The sequence below is a fragment of the Calonectris borealis genome, chromosome 21 (assembly GCF_964195595.1).
Source record: "Calonectris borealis chromosome 21, bCalBor7.hap1.2, whole genome shotgun sequence".
Lineage (NCBI taxonomy): Eukaryota > Metazoa > Chordata > Aves > Procellariiformes > Procellariidae > Calonectris > Calonectris borealis.
This window is the reverse complement of record NC_134332.1, coordinates 8,994,514-9,020,154: the sequence shown is the minus strand read 5'-3', so window position 1 is coordinate 9,020,154 and position 25,641 is coordinate 8,994,514. Positions and strand designations below refer to the sequence as shown.

General features: G+C 45.4%; 1 protein-coding gene across 1 annotated transcript in view; it reads right to left on the bottom strand.

Moving 5' to 3' along the window:
• The window catches only part of COL5A1 (collagen type V alpha 1 chain), a 123,914-nt gene extending 98,497 nt beyond the window's left edge, over positions 1–25,417 (bottom strand). The window contains exons 1-4 of the mRNA XM_075171009.1: positions 25,363–25,417; positions 23,509–23,676; positions 17,080–17,293; positions 16,283–16,445 (exon numbers count right to left, since the gene is read on the bottom strand). Of these exons, the coding sequence (XP_075027110.1) occupies positions 16,283–16,445; positions 17,080–17,293; positions 23,509–23,676; positions 25,363–25,417 (600 nt within the window). The remainder of the gene's footprint in view (positions 1–16,282; positions 16,446–17,079; positions 17,294–23,508; positions 23,677–25,362) is intronic.
• Positions 25,418–25,641: the final 224 nt, after the last annotated feature.

The following is a 25,641-nucleotide window of genomic DNA, read 5'->3' as shown; positions in this document are numbered from 1 at the left end:
GGACAGGAGCTGGAGTCCCTTGGCTTGCTGGGACTTAAGTCACCAAAGGTCCCAGAGGTTCTCACAGCTGTGGGATGGAAAACTTGCAATGCGATCTATCTAGACCATGCTACTAACCAGGCTTGACTGGAAGAAATAACTCCTTTGCTGGCTTATTTTTGAGTTGCTGGCTAGGCAAAGGTGTTCCTTCTATTTCAGGGAAAGAGAAAAAAAAAAAAAGGTAAAAAACCTGACTGCAGAGAACCCTTCCAAAGTGACTCAGTTTTCTTTGGCTGCTCCAAAACTCCCATGAACATGGTAAATAGTCTGACTCTCTTTTCCCTTCTCCAGTTTTAACTGAAAAATAGGAAACCCAATTCTGAGAAGAGCTGGAATGAGAGAAAAACAGGTTTAGACTCTGCATGCAGGGCCAGTTTGGCAGAAGGACTTGGCCCACTTGCACCATCTCCTAGATAATGTGTGAGATATTAAGGTCAGACCTGGTGTAGATCCTTAGCAGACCTGATCTGTGCATGCTCCTTGCGTGGGATCTTAAAATGTTGCCTCCGTTCAGCTAGGCAGAGCCAGTTCTTGTATTTTTGCCAGCACAAGGAGCTAGAGCAGAACCGGGTCTCTCCCTACAAGGATCCTACCTGGAGGCAATATTTGGAGTAGAGCTGATGTATGCAGTGCAGGCATGCTAGAAGGAAACACCTTCACCAAAAAAACAACCCAGCCTTCTGGCCACCTCTGAAATTACAACTGCTAGCAACTAAATATTCATCTCTTGTGTATATCAGCAAACCACATGGAGAGTTATTTAATTTGAAGGTTTAAACTAACACATGAGGAAGCATTCTCCTCTAATGAATTGATTAGGACAGCAAGGCATTTTTTTTTTGGCTGGTTTCCCCTGAAAGTAAGCCATGTGTGATCTCTTTGTGCAGCCACAGGTGTGTCCGTCTATCTCAATAACTCTTGAATCTGATAGCTGATTTCAATCCCTTTTGACAGAGGAAAAAGGCTCAAGATAATTAAACTCCTATAAATGTCATGGAAATGGACAGCTAGGTGAAAGAAAGGCATCATACAAGTTCATTGTCTGAGGGGAGGCTTTGCAGCAAGTTCACATCTGATTAGATACAGGCATGCACAAGGACACATCTCTTTAGTGTTCCTACCGTAAGAAAAGTTTAAGCAACCATGAGACACAAATTAGAAGGAATCTAGACCTGACTAATCTCAAGGCATCTCCGAGATTCCCAATTCCCACAGTAACTGGGAAAAGATGAGCTGAAACACCACAAAATAAGCAGTTCTTCTTGCATTTCTGCCTATACATGGAAAACACCCTTTTCTCCTCAATTTTCCAGACCCAAGAAGAATGGAGGAGAAAACCAAGCATCTCCAGGCCTCAGCTTGCCAGCTCCCCTGGCAACTCTCAGAGGAACATCATGGGCCATGGCAGAGCCCAAGGATTTGCTGCTACCTGTCACCAGATGTCGGTCACGTTCAGGCTGGCATTGCCACCCAGGCAACCTCTCTTTACTCAAAGAGAGTGGCTTATCCATCTGCACAACAGACTTGTAATCATTACTGGCTCTCCAGCAAACACACTAGGATCAAACCCCGAGAGTTATTTTCTTCTATATGACCACACAGCAGCTTGTCGCTCTGTGATTTCTGCCTTCAAACTCTTCATTTGGTAACTTAAAATCAGCATTTATGTCATACTCCACACAAATTACAGTGTTGATCCCTAAAAATAGAGGCCCCACAATCACCATGTGCTCTGTTGTCGCTGTCTTTACATCTAGCCCAGATACAACCTTTATAGCATGGTCACTATACAGCTGTTGGTTTTTTCCCCCGCTCCAGATTACAAATGCTTAGCCAGGAATAGTGTAAATAGCCAGGAATAGGATAGCTTTGCAAGGAACACTTCAAAAACCGCTCAAAAATTGTACTGCTGAGTTCACAGGTATCCTTTAATAGATGCACCCACCATCTGTTTACAATATTAATACCACCAGCTGAGAGTGACTTCATAGCAACAGATTATTCAAAAAAACCAAAAGCTATCCAAAATTTAAACAGAGTTTTCTTTTTTCCTTTTCTTTAAGTTATTGTCTATTCCAAAGTGTTTGCAAAATAACGAGTGTGAATAACTCCACAGCAGAAGTTTTTCAAGCAGTTCCTTCCAATTGTTTTCCAATAGGAGCTGATTTAGCTCAGGTCTATTCACACAGTGTGGTTTTGTTCCCTAATTGAAGCATCAAGTCAGATTATGCTTCTGAACCCTTGCAAGCAGCAAATTGGACTATTAAAAAAAAAATCTCTTAATATTTGCTCAAAAAGTTTGCTTCCACAGATATGCTTAAGCAGGGCAACTCAGGAGACACCTGGCAATGGGCTTTTGCAACTGTAGCCTCCTCTTGACAGTCCAGGAAAGAAATTTTCATGCAAGGATAAAATAACAGGACAGTGTGACAAGGTGGTGCTCTCCCTGACAGCCATCACAAGTGCCCAGTGTGACAGCGGGGCTCAGACCCCGCCAACCAGCGATGCCAACTGCTGGGAAAATCTGGGAAGGTACCAGAACCAAAGTTGGCTTCGCTTCAGTGGTTGCAGTGGAAAAAAAAAAAAAAAATAAAGACTTTCCCCTCCTCCGCACGCACACCCTGCCTGCAGCTCCTGCGGTGCAGGGGAGGAGCGGGCAGCAGCTTGCACCCACACCACCGCCTTCCATCAGGGTGCCAATTGCTTCGGTGGTGCCCCGAGGCCAGGGTGAGGGGACCCCAGGGCGAGGGGACCAGCACAGGTCGGCATTGCCAAGACAACAGCCCCACAGGCAGCATCCCACAAAACTGACATTCAGGCACACTGGAAAGCTGTATTAACTGATAGCCTGCACACGTTGTGGGAGGCACTTACATAAAGGGAGGGTACTGTCAGCCCGACCTTCCCCTGTCCAGCATGGAAATTAAAAAAAAAAAAACACACCACACCACGAAAGCCCAGCCCAGGCCTCTGAGAAATGAATAGGACAAAATGAATGGATGTCATTGTCTATCACAATCTGCCAGCCCTTTAACTAGCAGTTAATAAAGCTGAGGGAGAGAGGAGAAGACGAAACAATGAGCAATTTTGAAATAACACCCTCATTTTGCATCCGGTGTACTCCAAATAACACTGCCTTTCTGAAGCGTATGCTCAATATCCTGCGCTCCATAGAACAGGCTCAAAAAAAGTTATTTACTCCATTTTCCTCATCACATCCATTAGGAATCCCTGGAATTAACCCAAGTCCCCATTTCCCCTTGTCCTCCTCTGCTCTTTGAGCATCAGGTAGCCCAGGGCAGCCCGGCTCTCCCCCACCAGTGCCACCACCACACTCCAGGTCCCAGTTGTCACTACCTGAAGGTCATCCCCATTGCAGCAGGGCCCCAGCAGCCCCACGGCCTGGCTGGGGTCCCCATCTGCAATCCGAGGGTCAGCTCTGGGCAGTGCCCTTTTATCCAGGCTACATTTCTCATACAAAATGAGAAAATTGCAGCATTTTCCTTGGAGAGGAGATGCAGCCTGGAGGGGAGCGCGCAGCCTCTGAAAACTCCACGTAAACCCAAATTAGAGCCCGCAAGGCTGCCAAAAGCTGCCCAGCCTTCCCATTTCTTCTTGTGGTCATGCAGACCTGACCACATACTCAAGTTCCCTATTTTCTTTACCATTTCATTTAGTGCAGTGTTTCCCCCCATCCAACTTCATCTCCTGATGTCACCGCCTTACCAAGGGCTGATCACACTCTTCCAAGTTTCCTCTCTCCATCCAAATCAAATAATCCACTAATAACCGAGCTAAAGGGCTGGTTTTTCCTATAGAAGTTATTTTTCAATGACATATGTGTGAACCATAAGGGATAGTTTAGAAACAGATTCTCCCCCATTACAAGCTGCAGCACAGCACATCGCAGCATTGCTCTTTTTTGTCTTCCCCCTCCGCGCCGAACGATGCCGTTTCCTGGCTCCAGTTTCACATTGATTTATTTCCCTTTCATCTATGGAAAATTAGGAACGAGATCAGCTTCTGCTGGCTGCGCCGCCCACACGAAGCCGGATACGCCAGCGTATTGTAAGGGGAACTCTCTCACAGTGGAAAATATGTAGTAAAGTAAAGCTCTTGGCTTAAGTTACACATTTGAAAACTCGCTGTTGGAGCTGCGCTGAGCCAAAGTGGAGGCAGTTGCTCAGTTTTTACTCAGCCCTGTGTAAACAGGGTCGCGGTGTCTGCCTGGGAGGTGTTGGTCCCAATGACCCAGAACACTTTGGGCTTCGTTCCCACCCCTGACTACGATGGAGGTGGGGGACACAAAGGGAAAGAGAGGGTCTAGGGAAGGTGGTGAACAGTCTCAAGAGAGACTTAAGGAGCAGCCAGTCTTGGTACAGAAAAGGAAGAGGCAGCAGGAAAAAAATCCAACCTGAGGTCTCCATCAAGCATCTAGCCATGACCATCCATGATGGTCAAACACAGCAGACAGCATTTCGCTGCTCCGTCAGACAATCCACACCGCTCCTGCAAGGGCAGGAAGAGCAAACAGGGCAGTCCCATGCTGCTGCTCCCTGGATTTCCCATTCTCTCCCCTCCTCTCTCCCTAAACACTTCACTTCCCAAACCCCAGTACAAAACCCCAGGCAAGCCCTCAGACAGCTCTGAAGCCCACGCACGGCTCCTTTTGGAAAGCCTCAGCCTCCCCCAGTCTGGGCTCACTTCCATCACCAAAGGGTGGCTCTTTGCTTCTAGCAGCACATCAGGGCTTCCTGCTCCCATCCCACAACAGCTGGAGCTCTTCTGAGTACTAAGATACCTAAAAGCTGCACACCCCTTGCTTTTACTCCATTTTTTTTTTCCCCTTATAGCTGAATTAATCTGGAAGCTGAGCTGCCGTTTTCTCAGCCCCACAGACAGGCTTTCCATCCCGACTGCCACAACCCCAAGATCCACCCTGAGGTTTTATCCTCAGCCCTCCACACCGAGGTGGCTCAGGATCAAGGGTTTTGTATACACAGAGGCTTTTAATCAGGACTTGGAATGTTTTCTGCCCCAGGAGGTAAATACAGAATCCAGGTTTTATGGATTAAAGGGAATGGGGGAAAAATAGACTTGGCTGCCAAAGTTATCTCAGGATATAAGTGGGATTACATGCTTAGCCATGGGGATATCTGCTGACACACTCAGAATTTAACTTAACACCAAATTTTGGTTGGGAAAGAATTTTTCCTGCATTTGGCCGGTGACAATCACCAAACCATGGAGCACTGAGCAGGATACATCTGCTGGGACCACCCGAGAAGGAAGCTTTTGTGCAGGTTCCTATTGCTATTTCCCACCATTGCTGCAAATTTGGCCAGGGCTGCTCAGGAAAGAGCTGAAAAAGGGTAGCTGAGCTAGTGTGCACACAGGCATAACACCTCTCATCCGTACACCTTTCTCCAGGGAACTGGACCATCTCCTTTGTCGATGTTCACACACCTCTCACCTCCATGCTCCAAAGTATTTCTGCAATTACGTTTCACCACTGCTAATTGTCCATGAAAGATGATTTGGGTTTTTTTATTCCTGCAAGAGAACTTCTGTGCAGCATCTTCCACTCAAATTCAGCATTCAAAAAGTCTTGTGTTTAAACACAAAATCCTGCATAGCTCCCATAACAAAGCTAATTGGGCATTAGCCAAGCTTTTCATCCCAAGAAAGGGAGCTGGGTTTGTACACCCTCTCCGGCCTGAAGAGCAGATGTGAAGTTCAGCCCAGAAATGCTGTTATCTGAACAAAACCCATTAAGGAACAGGAACGGATACAGCGTGACCAGCAGTAGCTGAGCATCACAGCTCAGATTTCGGTATTCTGAGCAGCAAGCTGGAAGAGGGTAAACATAATTTGCAGATAAATTTGCTTATGCAAGGCATCAAAGCCTCAGGAAAACCTTGATATGTTTGCAGACATTCCAGAGCAGAGAACAGTGCACAAAAGTAATATTCACCACAAATTCTCTCATCTCCCCACACATTTCGCTTCAGTGGCCAAAGCACTGTTTGTTCAAGCGGACTTGACCTCCTGAACCACAGCCAGTATGTGGCTACGTGTGGGGAACAATGAGCCCACGGTTAGAGACTTTTTTCCGTGTTCTTGGAGGGAATAGAAAACACACATACACACAAATACACAAATCCCATCCAATATTCTGCACAACTCATTAGGAATACCCTCTTCCAGCTCCCATCCCCAGGGTGATGTATTTATTGCGAACATATACATTCGATCCCGCTCGGCTCTGTCAAAGTAAGTAGTACACCTGCACACTGGGGATGTCTGGAGTGGGCTAGGATTTTCCTTTGGGCTTTGGCAAGCAGCCCAGACTGCCTCAAAAAAAAAATAAAAAGGCCTCACCATGTGTAAGGAACATGTGTTTCATTTGTTCATACCTAAATGACAAGGGAATGGGTTGAACACAAAGTCAACTAAGAGACTTCTAGTTAGGATGGTCTTTTCTGTGCTGGGTTTACTCTGTCCTCACTGCAATGAGAGGTATGTGCATAAAACCCTACCTTATAGAAATGAAGACTTCAAGCAGTGTCCTGCAAAGACAGGACAATAGCGATAAAGCCCTAAATTTCAAAGAAACCTCAGCTTGAGCACTACCAGGTCAACAAGGACACAAGCCCACCTCCCTGCCTGACCAGCTTGTTGCAGAGCTCAATGCTCACCACCCTCTTCCTCAACACAGTGGCTCTCCCACAAGTTTGGCTCAGACAAGTCTGTACTTCCTATAAGTTTGCTGCAGCAATGCAAATGAATCAAGATTTTCGTATATAGAAGAAAGGATGTTTTCCTGTCCACAGGCTTCTGCTCCAGAAATTCATTTTTATACATATAAAACTAATTGGTGTGTCACCTTCCGCATAGAACAAGGTTCCCAAATTAGCAGGCAAGGGGAAACATGCACTGATTTGGGCCAGTGGCACACTATTGCGCTCTGCTCTCAATAATCACTTCTACATATTGCATAGCGATGCTGCCAATAAAGTTCAGCTGGAAACTTCTCCCCAATAGCATGAGTATTTGGCTTTTCCCCCATGCTCAAGCTGAAGAAAATCATCTTTCCTAAACGTGTTCATTTGCTCTCCTCTTCAGTGCCTAACACACTCTGGGTCCCTGTGCAGTGCCTTTTCTGCTCCTGAAGCCCCGTCCTGCTGCCTGCTCCCAGCAGACATCCATGTCTACAACACCACTGTAAACCTCGGCATGATGTCACCGGAGAAGAGCAGGTTTCCAGCATTACATCACCCTGTCTGGGCTCAGCAATCAGCCTTCTGCACCTCAGAGTTTCCATGGAAGAAACCGAGCCCCCTCCTCCTCCCTCCTGCTATCCAAGGGGGGGAAGCAAACTACAAACGAAGCTGTCAGCTGAAAGAGTAACGACACCACACCTAACAGCATCCATCATGTATAACGAGCCTGCCTGGGTTGCTGCCTGCCAGCATTTAAATACAAAACTCTGCCAGGTGAACGTCAGGAACAACTAGACACAAACTCTGCTCCCCAAACCCCACAATCTCTGTGGTGGATGGAAATTGTTTTGAAGGATGAGCTTTGCCTTCCAGAGATCACTCAGTTTTCCTCATTAGCAGTTTCAACTGATTACCCCACACTGCAGGAGGTGCCCCAGGCCAGAGAAAGTTGGACAGCAACCTGCCTGTCCTCTCCATGTCGTGGCCCAAGACAACAGCAGTGATGGGAGCCCTGCATGGTATTGCTTAGCATCCTTCCCACTGACAGTTCTCCCCACTTCCCACTCAGCATCCTTACCCATGCCCTCCAAAATGGCAAAAGCTCATCCAAATCAACTAGCCTGCAGGAGTTCCTATAAAGCAACCATCAGGCTCCAAAAACTGCCTATTTCAACCATAATAATAAAAAATGTGTTTATTTCCCACTTCGGTAGTCCCTGGAGTCACGGCACATCGCTATTATTGTGACCACTGTCCAGGAGCCAACAGGGAAGCCAGCGGTTCCTCAGACCGGGGTGAGGTCCCATGTCCCTCACTGGCCATTCACAAAAGACATTAACCCTGGATTTTCCTGAGTGCCAGGTACCCCGTATCCTCAGCATTCACTGTGCTTTGCTAACAAAATCGTGAGGAAGGACCCCTCAAACAAGCACTTGCTCAGGGTTGGGTGCCTTTTCCCATTTACAGTCAACACCATCCCGTTGCTGCACCCGGGCTTGTGACCAGCGAGCAGGGCACCCTGCGTCTCGCCAGCAGGTTCCTCAGCACTGTCTGACACTACCTAGGAGATTTCTTCTATATTAAACAACAGGCTCAGCCACACACTTGCCCACAGGTACTGCACAAATGGGATTGCACGTGAAGCATCGATTAAAAAGCCCTTACTCAGGATGACACTGAAAGGACTAAGTCCCCTTTCCAGACCAGCACCAGGCCAGGCAGCCACGCACACCGCTGTTACACACTGCCAGGCTTCCCGGGATTCTGCTTTCTCCCAATCTCCTTCCATGCAGAGCCCTCCTTTCATCTCCTCGGCTGGACACAGGGAGTACAAAATGCTTTGAATGACCACAGCTTCCCCTTATCGCTACCTCAAGTAAGATCAGTACGGCTTAAGGGCCACCACTCCACCTTATTTTTAAATTACAGCACATGCCGTATCTTACCGAGTGCGAAGATGCCGGGGAGAGGGTTGTTCACATTATCTAATGGAGGTGTCCGAAGTGGAAATCCGGACTCCCGGCAGTCGGAACCCCATTTGACACAACATATCACTGGAAGTTAGGAGCCCCTACCCAGTAAGAGACATCCATTGCCTTGAGGGTGACACCCAACAGCACCCATCCAGAGATGAAACCCGTGCGGCTCCTCCTGTAAGACTGGGGCTCGACTCTGGACACACTGCAAGCAGCAACAAGACCAGGCAGCTTCCTAGGCTGATGCTTGACATGGCCATGTTAAAAGATAAATGATCCACTGCAGAACTGTTAAACATCAACAAAAGCACTTTTATGTTCTGTTTGAACAATAAAGCACATCTCACCATGCATTGTATGCTATCAGAGACCTGAAGGCATTCGATATCAGCAAACTGCAATAATATCTACACATGCCAATGCACAGTTTCTTTTACAGTTTATGAAATGGAATTTACCACTGACCAAAAAACCCCCAAATCAAAAAAAGTTAGAAACATTAAATATGTGTATTTTGTAATCATGACTAATAAGGCTACATCATTACAGGCAACCCCGACCCAGTCACAAAGCTTGACTGCAGTCCAGATGGGTAAACTGCCAATTACCCAGTAACCTAAATGAAAAACAAGAGTTTGAGGAAAGTGTATGCAAACAATTAATGTGATGTTTTCACCCCAAATCCTCACTTTCCTTGCTGGCACCTGACAGATAGAGGTTAGATGAAATGGTGTCAGTTTAGGATTCAAGTGAAACCACCTGAAGCACAGACTAACTTTTACAAGCTGTTTTGCAATTCTTATTCTGGATCAGGTCCTGCTCCTCCCTCAGTATGGACACACTGATAAAACCAGATGACGTCCCTGGGCACCTGTGTAAGACGATGCCGTGTGCGAGACCTTGCCAAATGGAGCCAAATATCACGTTTGGGTTTTGATTAGACTGACTGCATTGCTTGGACTCTGGCAAAAAAATCTCACCATTAATTGCAAACCCATCCAGAGGTATAATCTTCAATAATTGTAGACATTTTCTAGGCAGCATTGCTCTTCTGGAAGAGCCTAGTTCTGTGATTTAATCCATATGTCTCCAATGCACCATTTTGCTAAAGAGGATCCCTTTGAAAAAACAAAAGCAGAAGAAATGACGAGAAAACCAGCAACTAAATGGAGAATTATTAGGAGACTGGGGAAAGCTACAGACATCTTCCATAAAGAACCCTAATACTGGCTCAGAACGTTTTATTTTCCATCATCTCACACCATGGTATATGCTTGCGGTGTAAAACATCGACTCTTTGCACTCCCTGAAAGGCTCTTCGGCAAAAGAGGTGAAATCAGATTTGGCAGGGCCAGGAAAGCAGGCAGCCAGAACTGTAAATTAGCCGCTTTCAGCAGTCTGCCGAGGTAGGGGAAAATACACAGGAGCATGTACCTCTGGTGCATCTTGACAGAGAAATTCACATTAGTAAAAACCCTTAATTAAAAAAAAAAGCTTTTTGAAGGTTAACAAAAACTTAATAAGCATGAGCTCTGCCCGGTTCCTTCCTGACCCTCTAGACTAAGCCCAGATCTTGCAGAACATGATGGGTTCAACACCACACTCGTGAGAAGCCTCATTGAGCTCAGTGGAGCCACATTCACATTCAGATGCCTCTGGTTTGAGAATATTGGGGACCTTGTTGCTTCTCCCGTAAACATATAAATAAGCATTCCCGTGTGCTCCGTACCTTGCCACCGCTCTGTTTCCATTTGCACAAGAACCTCCTGCAAACAGGAACAGCAACAACAGCCGTGCCGAGGCAAGCTTGGGTCTAGATGTGAATCAGACACGGATTCAGAGCTGAGGTTCCCACAGTACATTTGCACCCGTGAGCTGAGAAAGTCTGCAAATATTGCAGTTACCACCAATCTGGCTTTCCCCAAAGCCCATTGTACTAGCAGCATAGCTGTCCTCCTGCAATAGTAAACAGAGGCTATTTGATATATTAACAGCAGATCTGCCTGCAAAAGGGGAGCCCTAAACCTCCCCATCCTCAAACACCAAAAAAATACCATAAGATGCACCTATGTGTATAAGAACCCTATTTTCATTTGTACACCTTTCACTAAAGCAAAAGTTATTGATCCAATCTTATAACCTCAGAGGTGTCTGAAAAAAATAATGTACAGAAACTTTAAAAATGAGAGCACTTTTCAGAGCTGGAAATGTTACAGCCAAGAGCATGGGAAGGGAGGGAGAAAACCCTGATGACAGTGAAATGAAATCCTGGATTATCAACCACAGTGATAGTTGTTTAAGTGTAAACAAGCCAGAAGATGAAAAAACAGTTGGCATTTCAACCCAAGAGCAACACAGCACCTGAACAGCCCCAATGTCTCAGCTAAGAGCATTGAAACATCTATTCTGCTTTGTCTTGTTGCACCTTGAAACATTCAACAGCCCTAAGAGCACCTCTGGCACCTTGCCCAGGCTTTCTGGCTCACCCCAGCACAAATTGCTTTCCCTCCATTTCTGATGTCTTGATTTCACTAGTGGTCTTCAAAAACACAAAGGAGGAAAGAGAATAAAAAGCACCATCCTTTCAGCATCATCCAAAGCCCAACAGCACGCCATATCACATCCCAGGACAAGCTTTGGCATAAGCTAGTAGCAAATACTTTGTCAGCCTCTCACAGTTTCACTGCCTTGGCAGAACGGTGTCTGCAGGTGTCCAAGACCTTCTCACTTTGCACCTTGTTTGGCAGGATCAGAGGAAACCCACTTGGTTTTACAGTACCAACTAGACCAATGAGAGACAGTTATGGTACTCCACTGGACAAAATAAGCTCCTCTTATCTCCAGAGGAGCCAACAGTAAAAGGCATAAACCTTAAAAAGCAATATACACATGCACTGAGCTTTTCCACTCATGAGAAAACTAATTTCATCTACACCAATACCAGACACTACTGCAAACCAACGTTATTTCCAGAAGGTCAACACACCAGTTACCTTGTGGGACAATCCTGCAAAATTTTAAACAGATGAACCAAAAATAACTTGCATCAGATGTACTCACCTGTTACTAGGGTAGCCTCAGCAGTTTTACCAAAACCTACTTGTTTTTTTACTAATGTCCACACCACAATTTTACTGACGCCAATGCTAGCTCTGCCAGCCAGGTGCTGTACAATACTTTTATCAGCACAGTAGCCTCACACAATAGTCTCTTCCTGACAGATCAGAAGACAAAAAGGGATTTGCAGCAGAAATATGGAAGACATCACATATCTGGGACTTTGGCAAGGTCTGGACAGGTTTCATTTTGTTCATCAGCCCATCGCTGTAAGTGCTGCTCTACAGAGTAATGCTAAGCCATAAAATAGGGCTGGGCCACACACTATTGCAGAAACCAAACTTCTATGGGATTACATGAGATGCTTCAAAACACCATTGCAAAGGGGTTAAGTTCACCTAATCCAGCCCAGAGACAATAACATTTACCTGCCACAGACATTGTGCAGCACTTTCCATTCATAAAGATCCTCCAGCTGTGCGTTATGGGATTTCTGCTGTAATACAGCCACTTCTGGGACTGAAATGCAGCACCAGCGACCTTGCTGAGCCAGGACCTGAACTTTGTTTCAACCCACATCTGCTAAACCAGAATGACTTCTTCAGCCCAGAGCCAGCTGAACTGCTTTTCCACCAGCCCACCACAGCAAACGGCAGGTTGGAAAAGCCACCCCATGGGGAGGTGCCATCCCCACGGCCCTGGGACATGGTGGTCAAATGGATTAAGCGAGCTGCACGCTGTTTGGCTAAACGTGTCAAAGCCTTGCCAGGCTTTGGTTGGGGGTGGGAAAGAGACCCTATTCGAGCCTGATTGCTCACCCTGATGGAGGGAGCAAGCCCCAGGGAGATAGGTGTTGTCCTCTGAAGCCAGCAATGAGTTGTGCATGGAGCAGAAATTCCTTGGCATGAGCATCTTCCAAGGACTATCTCAGATGAAAGCCCACAAAGCACCCAAATAGCCCACAGCCATGGTCAATGGGTACAATATGCAACAGAAATGTGTGTAACAGCCAAGTAAACTCTCAAGCGAGCAAAGCATTGGCTTGCCAAGCCCTCAAGTTATTCTCAAGCTCTTACCCCAGCACAGGCTACCAGAGGTCAGCCTTGGGCTTGACAGGCTGCTGCCAGCAGAGATGGGCTCACACTTCCAGTTTCTTGTTATCTACACAAGAACTGATGGGATCCTGCACACTGATGGGATCCATCCACAACAGACCAGAGGCACTGGACAGGCAGCTCCAGCGGTGCATCACTGCAGAGTGGAGGCAGGAGCAGGGCCATCACATCACCAGGGCGTTTTGGGAAGTCTCCCTGGGTTTTCGACAGAAGATGCTTTGCTTTCTGGGAAAGGGACTTTCCCAAACTTCCTTCTCTCTATTCCTACGCCTAACCCATTAGACTGTGCTAGGACTTGGTTTCTAATGTGTTTAAAAAAAGCACATCAAAAGAAACAGTTAATCCCTCTAAAGATGAGACACATTCACATGTCTTCTGACTTCCTTCCAGTGCTGCTGTAGCCACAGGAACACTGCTTACTACAGCCTGCAGAGACAATGTTTATCCTGCACCATGGGCTATTTCTTTTCTCTCTGCCTCTCTCTCTGCAAAAAGCCCTTTGCTGTCTCACAACAGCATCCTCTCAGTCACAGCTTGAAGCCGGCTGCCACTTCCCAACCCCGGCGCGAGAGCCTGTCCTGACATTTGTAAACTTCTGTTTTGAACAACAGCTCAGCACAAAACTTAACTTGTATAACCTAGGCTCCAGGCTTGGCCCCTTTTCAAACCTACCCAGCACTCCCCCAGCCATACAGAGAGATCCACACAGCCTCCGAACTAATTGAATTTTAATGAGAGGAAGTCGTTTTTCCACTGGAAGAATGTTGTGCTAGAGAAATATTTTGAAACTTCTCTAACCTTTCCTGCCAGGCTTTTTCTGCAGCAGAGTCGAGCGAGGAAGTCCCCATCTGGGCACTCGATCGACAAATACACCAGAGCTGCTCCGCTTGCAACCCCAGCTAGACCCGGAGCTTAAGTAATTACAACTTTCAAAACAAAAAGTATTTGGTGTTTTATTTGATTTCAGTCCTGACAAGGAGGATATGAATTCCCACTACATACAGCTCTTACTGATTCGTGCTGAGACACAGCCCACCTAAGCCCTCCCCAACACTGCCTTCCATCCCACTCCCAGCTAACTGGGTTATTTTAAATTTCCAGCAAAAGCCACAAACATGTAAGAGCCAGGCAACTCCACGGGTAGAGAAAACACTGGGGAACATCTTGTTAGTTGAGGTTTGCAGACCAGTTGCCTGCAGAACAGCAGCAACTTCATCTCATCGTTCTGCATTCAGTCGTGAAATCATCAGCTTTCCAGGAATACATAACTAACAGTTTACACCCATTTCCCATTCTTCTGAGCCACAATTTTCCCTATACAGTTTCTGCTTAGGCTTGCAGAAAGAAGAAAGGAGGGACCAAAGGAAATTAAGTTGCTGAGATATGAAGGAAATTAGGTTATAGTCCACTGCCTTCATGAAACCTATTAATTACATTCAGTTTAAAGCTGCTGGTATCTTGATTAGTGTATGTGTGGATACACTGAAACCCCTCTTTGTCTGATAAGGATGACAAAAGAAAAAAAGGACAAACACCAGAACAAGAGTGTTTTTCTTATATACATGCTGTACAGTATCAGTACATATGTTATAAGACACAGGAAAAAAAGCTTCCTAATTGTCCAGTTCTCAGTGCCTGCAATGATCTTGTAGCTGTGTCTTGTACCCAGAACAGGCAACAGGCTCCAGCAGAGGGGAACACTTGCTCCGTTTTACCCCATCTCCCAAGATCGAGGAGGTTTCACAAGCCCTCTGAGCTTGTACCCCTAGATAAGTCCTTTTCAGCAGGGGAGCTGTGGCCAGCCCCATGGGAAGGGCTAACAGCGGAGCTGGGAGAGCATTACCACCCGTAAATGTGTGTTCCCTTGCCTGGCAGAGGAATCAGCAGTCCTAAATCCAGGTGAGCACTAAAAGCCTCCTGGGAACATCTCAAGCTTCAGGGGCAGTTGTGAAACTGTGTTACTTTGCTAAATGAAGTAGTCTAAGGCACAGGTTTCTTAACCAGTTTGGATGAGATACCAAGTTCTTTAAGTGGATCTACTAGATCCCTGGGACCAACGTCTCCCCAGAAAAGCTCACCGCTTTATATAACAACCCCACTTAAAATACAGCATCCAGTGCAACTGCTGAAGTTTTTGGCAGAATATCCAACACTTGCAAAAGACACTCCAGTGCCCATTAAACCCAGCTTTTACTTTCCATTTTAATTGTTAAACTTCCCAGGGAATGTCTATTAATTTAATACAATTTAGAGATTCAGCTCTAAGTCTGTAACTGGGATTTTGGCAGCAACGTTCAGTCCATGCATTCTTGCTCTGTTTACAGCAGACCAGCTCCCAGATGTTGGTAATGTTAAACAGACTGGAACTTTCCTTCCAAGTGACAGCAAAATGCAGACAAGAGCTGGCTTCGCTACGGCTCTAATTATCCACCAATAGATGTTCCCCATCCCTTCCCTGAGTTGGGGAGGCCCATGAGATATAGCTCTTTCTCCATATAAATGCAATAAAAGTAAGGAGAGAGATCAATAGGTCTTAGTTTACACTCCATTGCACTGGCACTGATTTCAGGGAAGCAATTCTAGCTTGCAAGAAAGATCCGGGATAAGATTCTCATACACATGAAAGCCTCAGAAGTGCAGCAGACCACAGAAGTTGAGATTGCTAGTGAAATGCATATATTAAACTAGCTGCTGAACTATGGGAAGAACTTCTACCATATGTACCTTGTCTATAAATAATCCTCTATCTCTTTGCTTAAATCAGAAGAGCTCATGGGAACATTCCACCCATCACGATTTCGGTTTGCTTTTCAAAAGCAGTCGCTGTGTGGGAGGTGACAGGGCTGCCAAACAAGCTGTCGAGGAGAGTCCCCTTATGTCATGGTGCAAGAAACCAAGAATCAATGGCCAACACATGGAAAAAGAGCAAATTCCTATAACTCGAGTGAACTGTGACATGCAAGGGAGCTGCTTTCCTCAGCCTTCGTTTACTGCCCCTGCAATTCTATATAAATCATAACACAAGGATGAATGAAAACCCTGTGAGCTCTTCCCATGCTAAAGGAGCCAAGAGCACAAGAGCTACAGACCTACAAAATCCCAGTGCAGGGGCTGTTCTAGAACCCCAGCAAGGCTGTGAAACCAGAGGAGCTCACTCCAACAGGTCATCTGGCCCACTGTTCTCATCATTACTACAGAAAGTATTTACCTAGTCAAACCAAAAACTTAAAAAACTTAAATTACATATGACAATATTCTATTATGCAAAAATCCAACACAAGTTTCAAAAATAAGCTGTAAATACCTCATCAACCACAACTGGGTTCCTCATCTCTGTGGAACATCTCCAGAGCTGTTCATTGTCATGACTTACCTCAAAAACTTCCTCATCCAATATCCTTGTTCCAAATACAATGATGCCATTGACGTCAATGATGGGATGGTCACTTCGGTCCAAAAACTTGGTTATCTTCTTTTTACAGTCCAAAATCAAGGTGACATTTTTCTTCTGCACACTGATAGCTACTCTGTGCCACCTACAAGAACACAGTCCACAAATATGTTAACCAGAGCCTTGGGCTTTCAAGAACAAGCCAATTATTGTATAACAACAAAACTTTCATAAAATTACATTCTGCAAACCTCCATGCCAGCCATCATCTGCAAACACACGAAAATCATCCTCGGGCAGACCCTAAAGATTTCATTTGAAATAGAAAGGCTGTATTGACAGATGATGCCATTCATTTCTCATCCCTCCAAAACAGGTAGGAGTGTGCCAAGTTCTGGCTTCAACAAGAGGCAGAGGAAAAAACCACACCAATAACTCCTTGGCTATCCCCCTTTTTCACCCTTACGTCCTACAAAAGACTCAGTGTGGATTTTGCAAGACAAACTGATTTCTTAAGGCCCTTTGCAGCAAGAGTCAAAAATGTTCCTATCCCCATAAGTGTCAGACAATTTGCACTGACTGGTATGTGATTCACGCTTTTCATATATGCAGTATTTAGTCACCAAAGGGCAAAGTTCAAGAATGGGACACTTGGCAGTGGTCAAAGGTGTGTATATACATTTATATATACATGACCCCTATTTTACACAATGTTCAACATGCTGGTATTGATACAAACAATGTACTGTTTTTTCCTTCGTGCACAAAATTTCACTTACTTGCCATCTGCTAGGTTAATGCCTCTAAAGAGAGGATAGTCTTCTGGGCCTGGCTTTCCTGTATGGTCTTCATACAGGAATACAGGAGATCTACCCATCTCCACACCAATTTGCTGGATCCCTTGCTCATTGTAAATTGAGATCAAGAAGGACTGACCTCCTTTCTTCGCTTTTACAGTGGTTAGAATGGAGAAGTCCTCTGGGAATGGGGAAGCTGGAGTGGAAAAGCAAAGAGGTTAGTCAGGTTTCCTTGAAAATTAATCCCTACAGAAACAGTCCTGTTGTCTAATGACCCATGGGGAGACCACTGGTTTATCCCTCCAGATGCATGCACACCAACCCTAAAAATTTATATTGGGCAGCATCTTAGTTGCCAGGTGAAGATCTGGCTTTTCCCCCAAAGCCTGCTGTGATACAGGGTTGGGATGGACAGCAACTCAAAAAAGACTGCACCAGCAAAGCCAGTTAGAGCAGTGTCCCCCAAGGGCTACCTGCTCTAATGGCACATTAAAAACTCCAGCGCAGAACTGAGCATCTCTGAGGATCATTCATTTATGATCAGAAAGCCTTTTTCCAGCTCTTATTGCAGTCTGTCACAGAGCCAAAAGCCATCCCACATTTGAACTTGCAAGCAAAGGATGGCAAGGGGTCTACTGTTTTGGGAAGAGACCATAGTGCTGGGGAAACAGAGGTTTTAAAAAAGCTGTTGGTTTACCTCTGTATTATTTGCACCTAACCCTTCCTTAGAGTGCCCTAGAGCTTTTTAAGAGACAAGGCAAAAAAACTTACATATATCATGAGGTCCTCAAATTAACTTAAGATATCACAGGGACAGAGGAAACTAAGCATCCCCTGCCAGTTAGGCACACACAATATTGAAGGGTTTTATTTAAGGGAGCAGGGAAATTGCATCAGGTTTTGTCTATTCCAGACAAGAACAGAGCATTCTGTGGCTTTGGCTTTCAGGGTTGTGCAGACACCAAAAAATCTGAAAACAGAAATAAATCTGGCAATCAGTAGGAGATGCTAATTTGTCTGCATATAAAAAAGTATCTAACAAGTTTCCTAGCTTTTTCTATACTCAGGAAAGCAACGCTGTCTGATCTCAAGTGATTCCTGTCTGTATTTTTGCAAGGTTTGGAGGATTAAAGCCATTAAAGTATGCAGCAGGTACAGTCAGTAACAGAAGCAATACTGTGCACAGGGGAAGGGTCAATCCCTTCAATGCCAGATCAATGCATTTTAAGTTTCAAGTCAATATGGGCATCAAGTCCCCCCTGTGCGGGATACAACTCCTCCGTTTGGGTTTTCTCTGCCATTCATAGAATCATTAAGGTTGGAAAAGACCTCCAAGATCATCGAGCCCATTCAGACTGGAAAGATGAGCCCAAACTGAAAAGCCTGGATGGACACCCCAAACAGACATCTTATGAACACCAGAAGCATTAGTAAAGGAGCTTTCTTGATCAAATTATTGGAGATGGGACCTACTGAAATAGGGAGTACCCACAGAGCATAACCTCCTCAGATGCTGCATTTCAGCAGCATGAGACTTGCAGGGTATCTTTCCTTTAAGGTCCAGGCTTTCAAAAAACAAGGATTGCATTGTACCGCTGAGTATCTGCTTGGGAAATCTTAAACCATGGCAGGGCAGAGTAAAGTGGGGCAGCCCCGCCACGGGCACTGCGGTGTGTGTGCTGGGACCATCTACGTGTGTGGCAGCCAGCGGCATGCAGGGAAGGGAACAACACAATGGATCATTTTTAAACTGCAGATCCGTAGCCATATAAAACCACAAAAAACGTCAAGCTCAGTGCCCATAAGCTTCAAATAGATTTCCTTCACCCCTTTAGGCTTTTCTTAGACGGTATCCCAGGGCTGCATAAGGGATTTGGACCCAGGGAGGGGACCGGGAACATGAGAGCAGGGAATTCTTCCAACCACAGCAAAGCTAGCAAGTTCAAACACAAAGAGCTCATGAGCTCACCCCTCTCCTCTTCTGCCTGGGAATTGCTTTAACTTTTATTAACAAGCCAGTGTATAAAATGCATCTAGCTGCCTAGCACAGGGCTATACCACCAGGCAGTGGAGCAGGCAGGAGGCACGAGCAGGCTGGGCTGCATCGAAAATGAGCACTGCTGCAAACAGCTTGTGCAAACAGCAGACACCAAGAGGGACACCCGAGGGTACCTACAGAGACATACTGTGTTTGCACCAAGTTAATATCCCCCACCTTAGTTAAATAACATTTGGAAAGAAGCATAAAGCAGTATTCTGAACAGAGGACTCACAGTCAGTAATTAAATGCCACGATTATAGCCTGATTTCTCCCCAGAACACAGACCCTGATATTTGGCAAAGGCAGGCATCCGATTATTGTGCCTCCCATAGGATGCACTGAGCTTTATCTCCCTCCTGCTGTATACAAATCCTCCTGTAGCACTGAATCAAGACCATACGCCTTCCTGGTTCCAATTACAGGCTACAGTTTTGGGCCTTTTATGTAAAATAGTTCATGTCCAAAATTTCATTATGAATCCACAATACAGTACCTTTCAACTTGGACAAGCTGCCAACTCATTAAAAAGCTGCTTTTAATTTTTTTCATTATTATTAAAATGTCTCCATGGTGATGCGAGTTTCTCAACCCAAATAACCATAATAGATGAATTATAGCTGACGTTACTCTATTACTGCTCTGCTGTCCTGGCAAAATAACAATGCCTTCACTGTCATAGCCAGAAATGACCCAGGCTATTAAATGATGTATGAAAACACATCCACACAGACAGCAATACTAATAAATACATCAAATATAAATATATGAAGCACATAGAAATTGACCCAAATCCCCTTAAAGACAACAGAGACACCCCTCCAACAACAGCTTTGGGATTAAGCCCTTATATTCTTTCACTTCTTCAAATGAGCTCATGCTGAAGTGTTGCACATCCATCTCTTCACTTAACAGCACTGCACCGGTGCTGAATTTGGCTCAGCTTTGCTCTTTTATCCCACAACCAAGTTCTTTCAAATTCACTACATGCATCTTCCTGCAAGGCAGCAAAGGGTTAAGACCCCAATTCTGCAGATGGAACCATGGAAAGAGCCAAGGAGGTCAACAGTGGGCAAAGATCCTCCACCCCATGCAGTCCCCACACGCTGATGCCATTAGCTTCACTTGAGCAGATTGCATCTGTGGCATGCCCCAATACGCAAACCAGTGGAATCAGGCCGAGTTTCTTCTTTCCCAAGCACCATGACCAGGGATTAAAGGCTTTTGTGCAATCTCATGGTCTTCAAAATAGGGACAGCTGGGACCTCTTCTTAACCCAGATCCTGCAGTTGTATCCAAACATAGCCTAAAATAAAGAGCCCTGCTGCTGATCTGGGAAGGACAGGAAAGCTTTAGCTGCTTAATAGCAAAAAATCAGCAAAAACAATGAGCTGATCCTGTTCCTGACACAAACACAAAGCAGAGCTGTTGTGCGAGATGGTGTCATTTCCAGAACCACTTTTCAAAGGAAAACAGCTCTTCAGTGTCACCAACTTCTGGCCTTTTTCTTCATTTGAGAAGACTCAATTTCGGAATGGCTTGTTTTCCTCAGAGATGACTGTTCAAGCTATAATAGAGATTTTTGAGCTCTTAAATATATATGCAGACACCCACAAGCAGCGTGGAGAATACAGAGTTTGCTAGAAGAATGCAAATGACATTTTGCTGGCTGCCACTGAAAACTTTGCCTTTCTTGCCTCTGCTGGAAGAGCACAGTTTTGCTGGGAAGCAGAACTTATTTAGGGAGCAAGGACAAAGAGCATCTCAGCAGATTTTCTCACTCTTGTGGGCTTGAGAAAACAGACAAGCTTTTTATATATCTCTCTTGCTTTGCTGGCTGTGGAAGCAGAATGCAAAGCCCATAAAATTACCGTCCTAGAAAAGCACCAACTTCTAATTAACACAAAATATTATGTGCAGTATACATTTGCCTAGGGTGTTCTATAGCAGAGAGGGAAAGTCATGCTACAACCCACCCGCCTGTTAACGTGAAATCAGCAAAACCACATTTCTCCTGGTACATTGCACTGCAATTACTTTGTTATCTTTATCTTCTCTCTCATTCATCTGGTGGTGTGAGCTGAAGTCACATCTAGTTATGGAGATATACTGAGAAAACATCTGTTGATCTGATGGAAAACACTGGGGGTTCTTCACTTCGCTCTTCCCTTCCTATTTCCTTAGCAAGCAGCAGAGAAGACTTTGGAAGTCTCTGGAGAAGGACAGAGCTGCCCACAGTTGTCCAGATGATGAAGTGGTTGAAAAGTTGCTTGATGACACCAAAGAAACACCATCCAGATCTTCTCACCCAAGGAAGACAGTAGATGCAAACCAAGCACTCAGTGAGGACAAACAAGTAGTAAGGTGGGACAAAAGCAAGAAAGTCTCCTACAATGCCAAGTTCTCTCCTGTGACCACAATTCAGTTCTGCATGCTGTCCTGTTGTGTTAATCTTTGTCATAAGTGGTGTCATCCAGTCTCCTTGCTACCTTGATTAGCCAGAATACTCCATCCTTGTTTTTATATCTTGGGGTCACCACTGTGTGCTGGTTTCCGTAACACAAAGGTGATCAGGCAAGATTTCACAGTGGCTACAGCAACTACTGAAAAGCTCTCAAATCCACTCCAGTTGTATATTCCAAACTGGAACCATTTCGTTCAAGCACTTCTGAGCTTTAAGATACCAGTTGGGCCAAAACTTTGAGTCATTTCAAATACATGAGAAGAGTACATGAAAGCAGTTAAACACACACTGGTTAGGTTGAGCTGATCTTGCCGTGGGACAGATAGATGGACTCAAGGGCCGCTGCAGGGCCCTTGCAGCCTGTCCCTGGGATGAATATTCCCCATATCCACAGGCACAATCCGCTGGGACATGAAGGCACAACCTAGCAGAAAGGTGCAGTTGGGCACATGATGATATTATCTATAGTCAGAAAGAACTGTCCTGCCATGGCCAGCAATAAAGACAAATATAGGGTCCATTCTGCACTTCTGCAGACATTGAAACAGGGCTTTAGGCAAAACTGAGCAGCTCCTTCGCCAAGGGTTGACCATGCGATGGAGGGCTACCAGCCCACAGCTGCTCTCATCTTCACGTCAGGCTCTCAGTTGATATGCAAGACACAGGGTATGCTCCTGCTCACCACAGATTAAATATAATTCGCCTGCTTATTGTCACAGCAGGATAATAATGAAGTCTGAAAATAACCTTAGTGATAACACATGCAATGAAAGAAATATACAGGACTGGAGGATGCAAGTGCATCGGCAGTCCAGCCTCGGAGTCCTCCTTTAGGCCACGGACAGGCTGGGTCTGATAGATACAGCATGTTAATTAAAAAGCATTGGTAGCGGCATGCCACATTACCTCTGATTTAGCTAATGCATTTTGTATCATTAATTCTCTCACAAACACCAAAGGAGAATGTGTGTGTGTCTGCTTTGCTTAAGTCATCTACTGCTTCACAGACGAGTTACATGCAGTGTCTTTCGGCCTCGTTGCTAAACCTCAGAGGCACTTTTCTCACCAAACCTAGAAAGTCCTACCATGCCTACTCCCAGCATCCCTGCACTCCCCCGTGTAAAATGGGGATACAGCAGTGCTCCTGCCTGGCTTTGGAAGGAAGACTTCTGATGGTGACTAGGTGTTCAAGACTGAAGCTCTCCGGCAGCGAGCAGTTTGGGTCCATAATGTGTCCAGTCTTTTTACAAGCACATTTTACTCTACAGTAGAGATTGTCCCTTGGCCTGAAAAATTAAAAAACTCCAGTACATCCTCAGTGACACAAAAAATGGTCAGAAACCCACATGCTCTTCAAGGGCTTTGTGAACTCCTGCATCTTAGTGGCTTTCTCTAACGAACCTCTGATTTCTTCAAACAACTTTTCTTGGGACATCTGTTCTTGTGGGGCAGTCTATTATTTTTATATGGTGATTATTTGTGTTATGAGAGACACCACAGCCACAGAATAAGACCCTACTGTGTTTGGCACTCCACAAATGCAGAACAAAACACGGTCTGCGTTCCTTTGCATCTTCCAAGTCTCTCTCCCCAGCTGGATGTCACTGTGTGATAATGAGACAGTAGAAACTTTCTAATATAGGAGGGAACAGATGTAGGCATTGGCCACATCTTCTACAGCGAAACCCGCCACCATGTGCAAATGCAATGATAAAAGAACAACTTACTGTAATGTTATTTGATGGTTGAATGTTTGCAGCCCCCTGAAACAGCAGAATCGCTCCCTGCCAAGGGAGCAAGCAAGCAGACTTGGAAAATGAAGGAATTACGCAGTGCCCTACACGTGCTTGCAGAATCCAAGAAAAGGATCAGATATTTCCATATGACAAATAAAAAGCTGCAGACTCACCAGGATACAGCTGCTTTGTCGGTGCACTAAGCTGAGCATCTTTTGTTACTCTATAAGCAACATCTGCTTCTTTCGAAGATCTTCTGCTTGTGCAAAACCCTGTTGTTTTTGTTATACCATCAGGTAAATTATGAAAATCTAATACCTTCAAGAGGTCTGCAGGTTCAGCTGTAAAAAGAAAAGGAGAAAACAAGAATTAGCAGGCAATAAGACTGGCACTTGCTCAGATCCAAGTCATTATTAGCCTGCCTCATACAAATCATTCATCACAATTTTAAAAACAGATGAAATATGTTTTCAATACATCTGCAAATACAATGTTAATACCAGCTTCAAAGCTAGGATGCTGTACTGTTGGTCAGAGACACTAATTCAATGCAGAGAGGAACAGCTGATCAGCTGTCTGCACAAGGGCAGAAGGGAGAATATACTGTCTTATTAGCTATAGTAGTTATATTTTCTGGATGTCTTCACCCAATCTCCATCATTCAAGCACATCCTGAAGATTAAACATTAGACAGGAAATTCATGATCTGAGAGAAAGGCTTTAAATCAATAATTGCCATCATGCTGATGCAAACATTTCCATTCTTTTTTCATAGGCTGGTTGATCCAAAAAGTTGTTTTGAAGCAAATACCTGAGCAAGCTTCCCCAAAGGATTACACACACCGTGCAAAACCACCATATGTAAATTCACACTAGCTGGGATAACAGGTAAATCCACAGCCACGCCTCAGGGTATAAACAAGTTGTGGCAGAGCAGCACCCCAGCACGGTGCTCACAGGGTGTTCACGCTGCCCGCGGGCTCGCCCAGACCCTGGGAGGGTTCGTACAGCATCGAACCCTGCCTGGGGCCAAGGCAGGCGACACGGGGCAGGGGTGCAGCACAACTCCACTGCAGGCAGCCAAGTGCCCCCCTGTAACTCAGCCCAAGCCCAGGCAAGTCCCATCAACTAATTCCCCTTCTTTCCCTGCCATAACACACTGGGATTTCTGCACAACCGCCAGTGCATACAAGGGTGCAGCTGAACTGGCCAACAAAACACATACACTTCCAGTGACTCCCCAGCTTAGGAGAAAGCTTGTTCTGGTTTCTGTGGCCTCATCACGCAGTCTGTCCCTTCAGCTGGGAATGCCGACCATGGAGATGGCACCTCCATCCTGGCCAGGAGCAGGCTGCAGCAGGGCACGGCACAGCCACCACAGTGCCCCATTCATCACCCCAGTCCCCCTCCTCTGGACAGTGCAGCACCTGGGGATGCCTCAAAGCAAGCTGCATGGGCAGTTTGACTAATGACATGAAGCAAAAGGCTCCTTTCCTTAACAGCACTCCTTGACCACATCCCATTAGGCTCGTATCCTGACAGAGGCTCCCGCTGCTGCAGACATTAAACAAGTTAATGGAGAGCACTTGTCTCACACCCAGCACTGCCCACACCAGCAGAGTTGGGGCTGGTTCACCTCCAGATGTTCAGGTCTTTAGAACACTGATTAAGTAATGCAAGTGATATGTCTCATTATCTTCCTAATCTGGTCTTGCTCATGTCAGGAGAGATGGTGTCTCCAAAAGTGGAATAACCAGATCTGACTTTAAATGCTTAAAGAAATTATTTTGAATTTTGACCTGATACTTGGAGCAAAGTGCTGTCAGAAAGATGAACCACCCAACTCAGCAAACCCCTAGCAGTGCCCAAAGCAAATGTCTGCACAACAGCTTCATTTAGCCTTGCCTGGACAAGATATCACAGCTGTATTCTTTTGCCACTTGATCCATTATTTTCCCCAAAGAGTGGTATTATTCAGATCCTCAAAGACAGCCACACATTACATAGTCTGCTGTTCCTAATGATACCCAAGACAAACCCCTTGGGCTGGCTGCCCCAGCTTCCATCAGGATCTCGGGACATCTCGCCACACTGCGTGGCCAAGAGTGCAAAGCTTATTACCAGCTCACAGAATGACCACAAAGCGCCCAGCTGCATTCTGCATTCAGGAAGGTGCACGGCATTGCTGCTACTGCAAAAAAAGGACAGATCTCCCAAAGGGCAGGAAAATAATACAGGAAAAAATTTTGCAAGGGGAAAAAAAAAAATTGGCCTCATGTTGGGATCAAGCATATTATTAGAAAGAC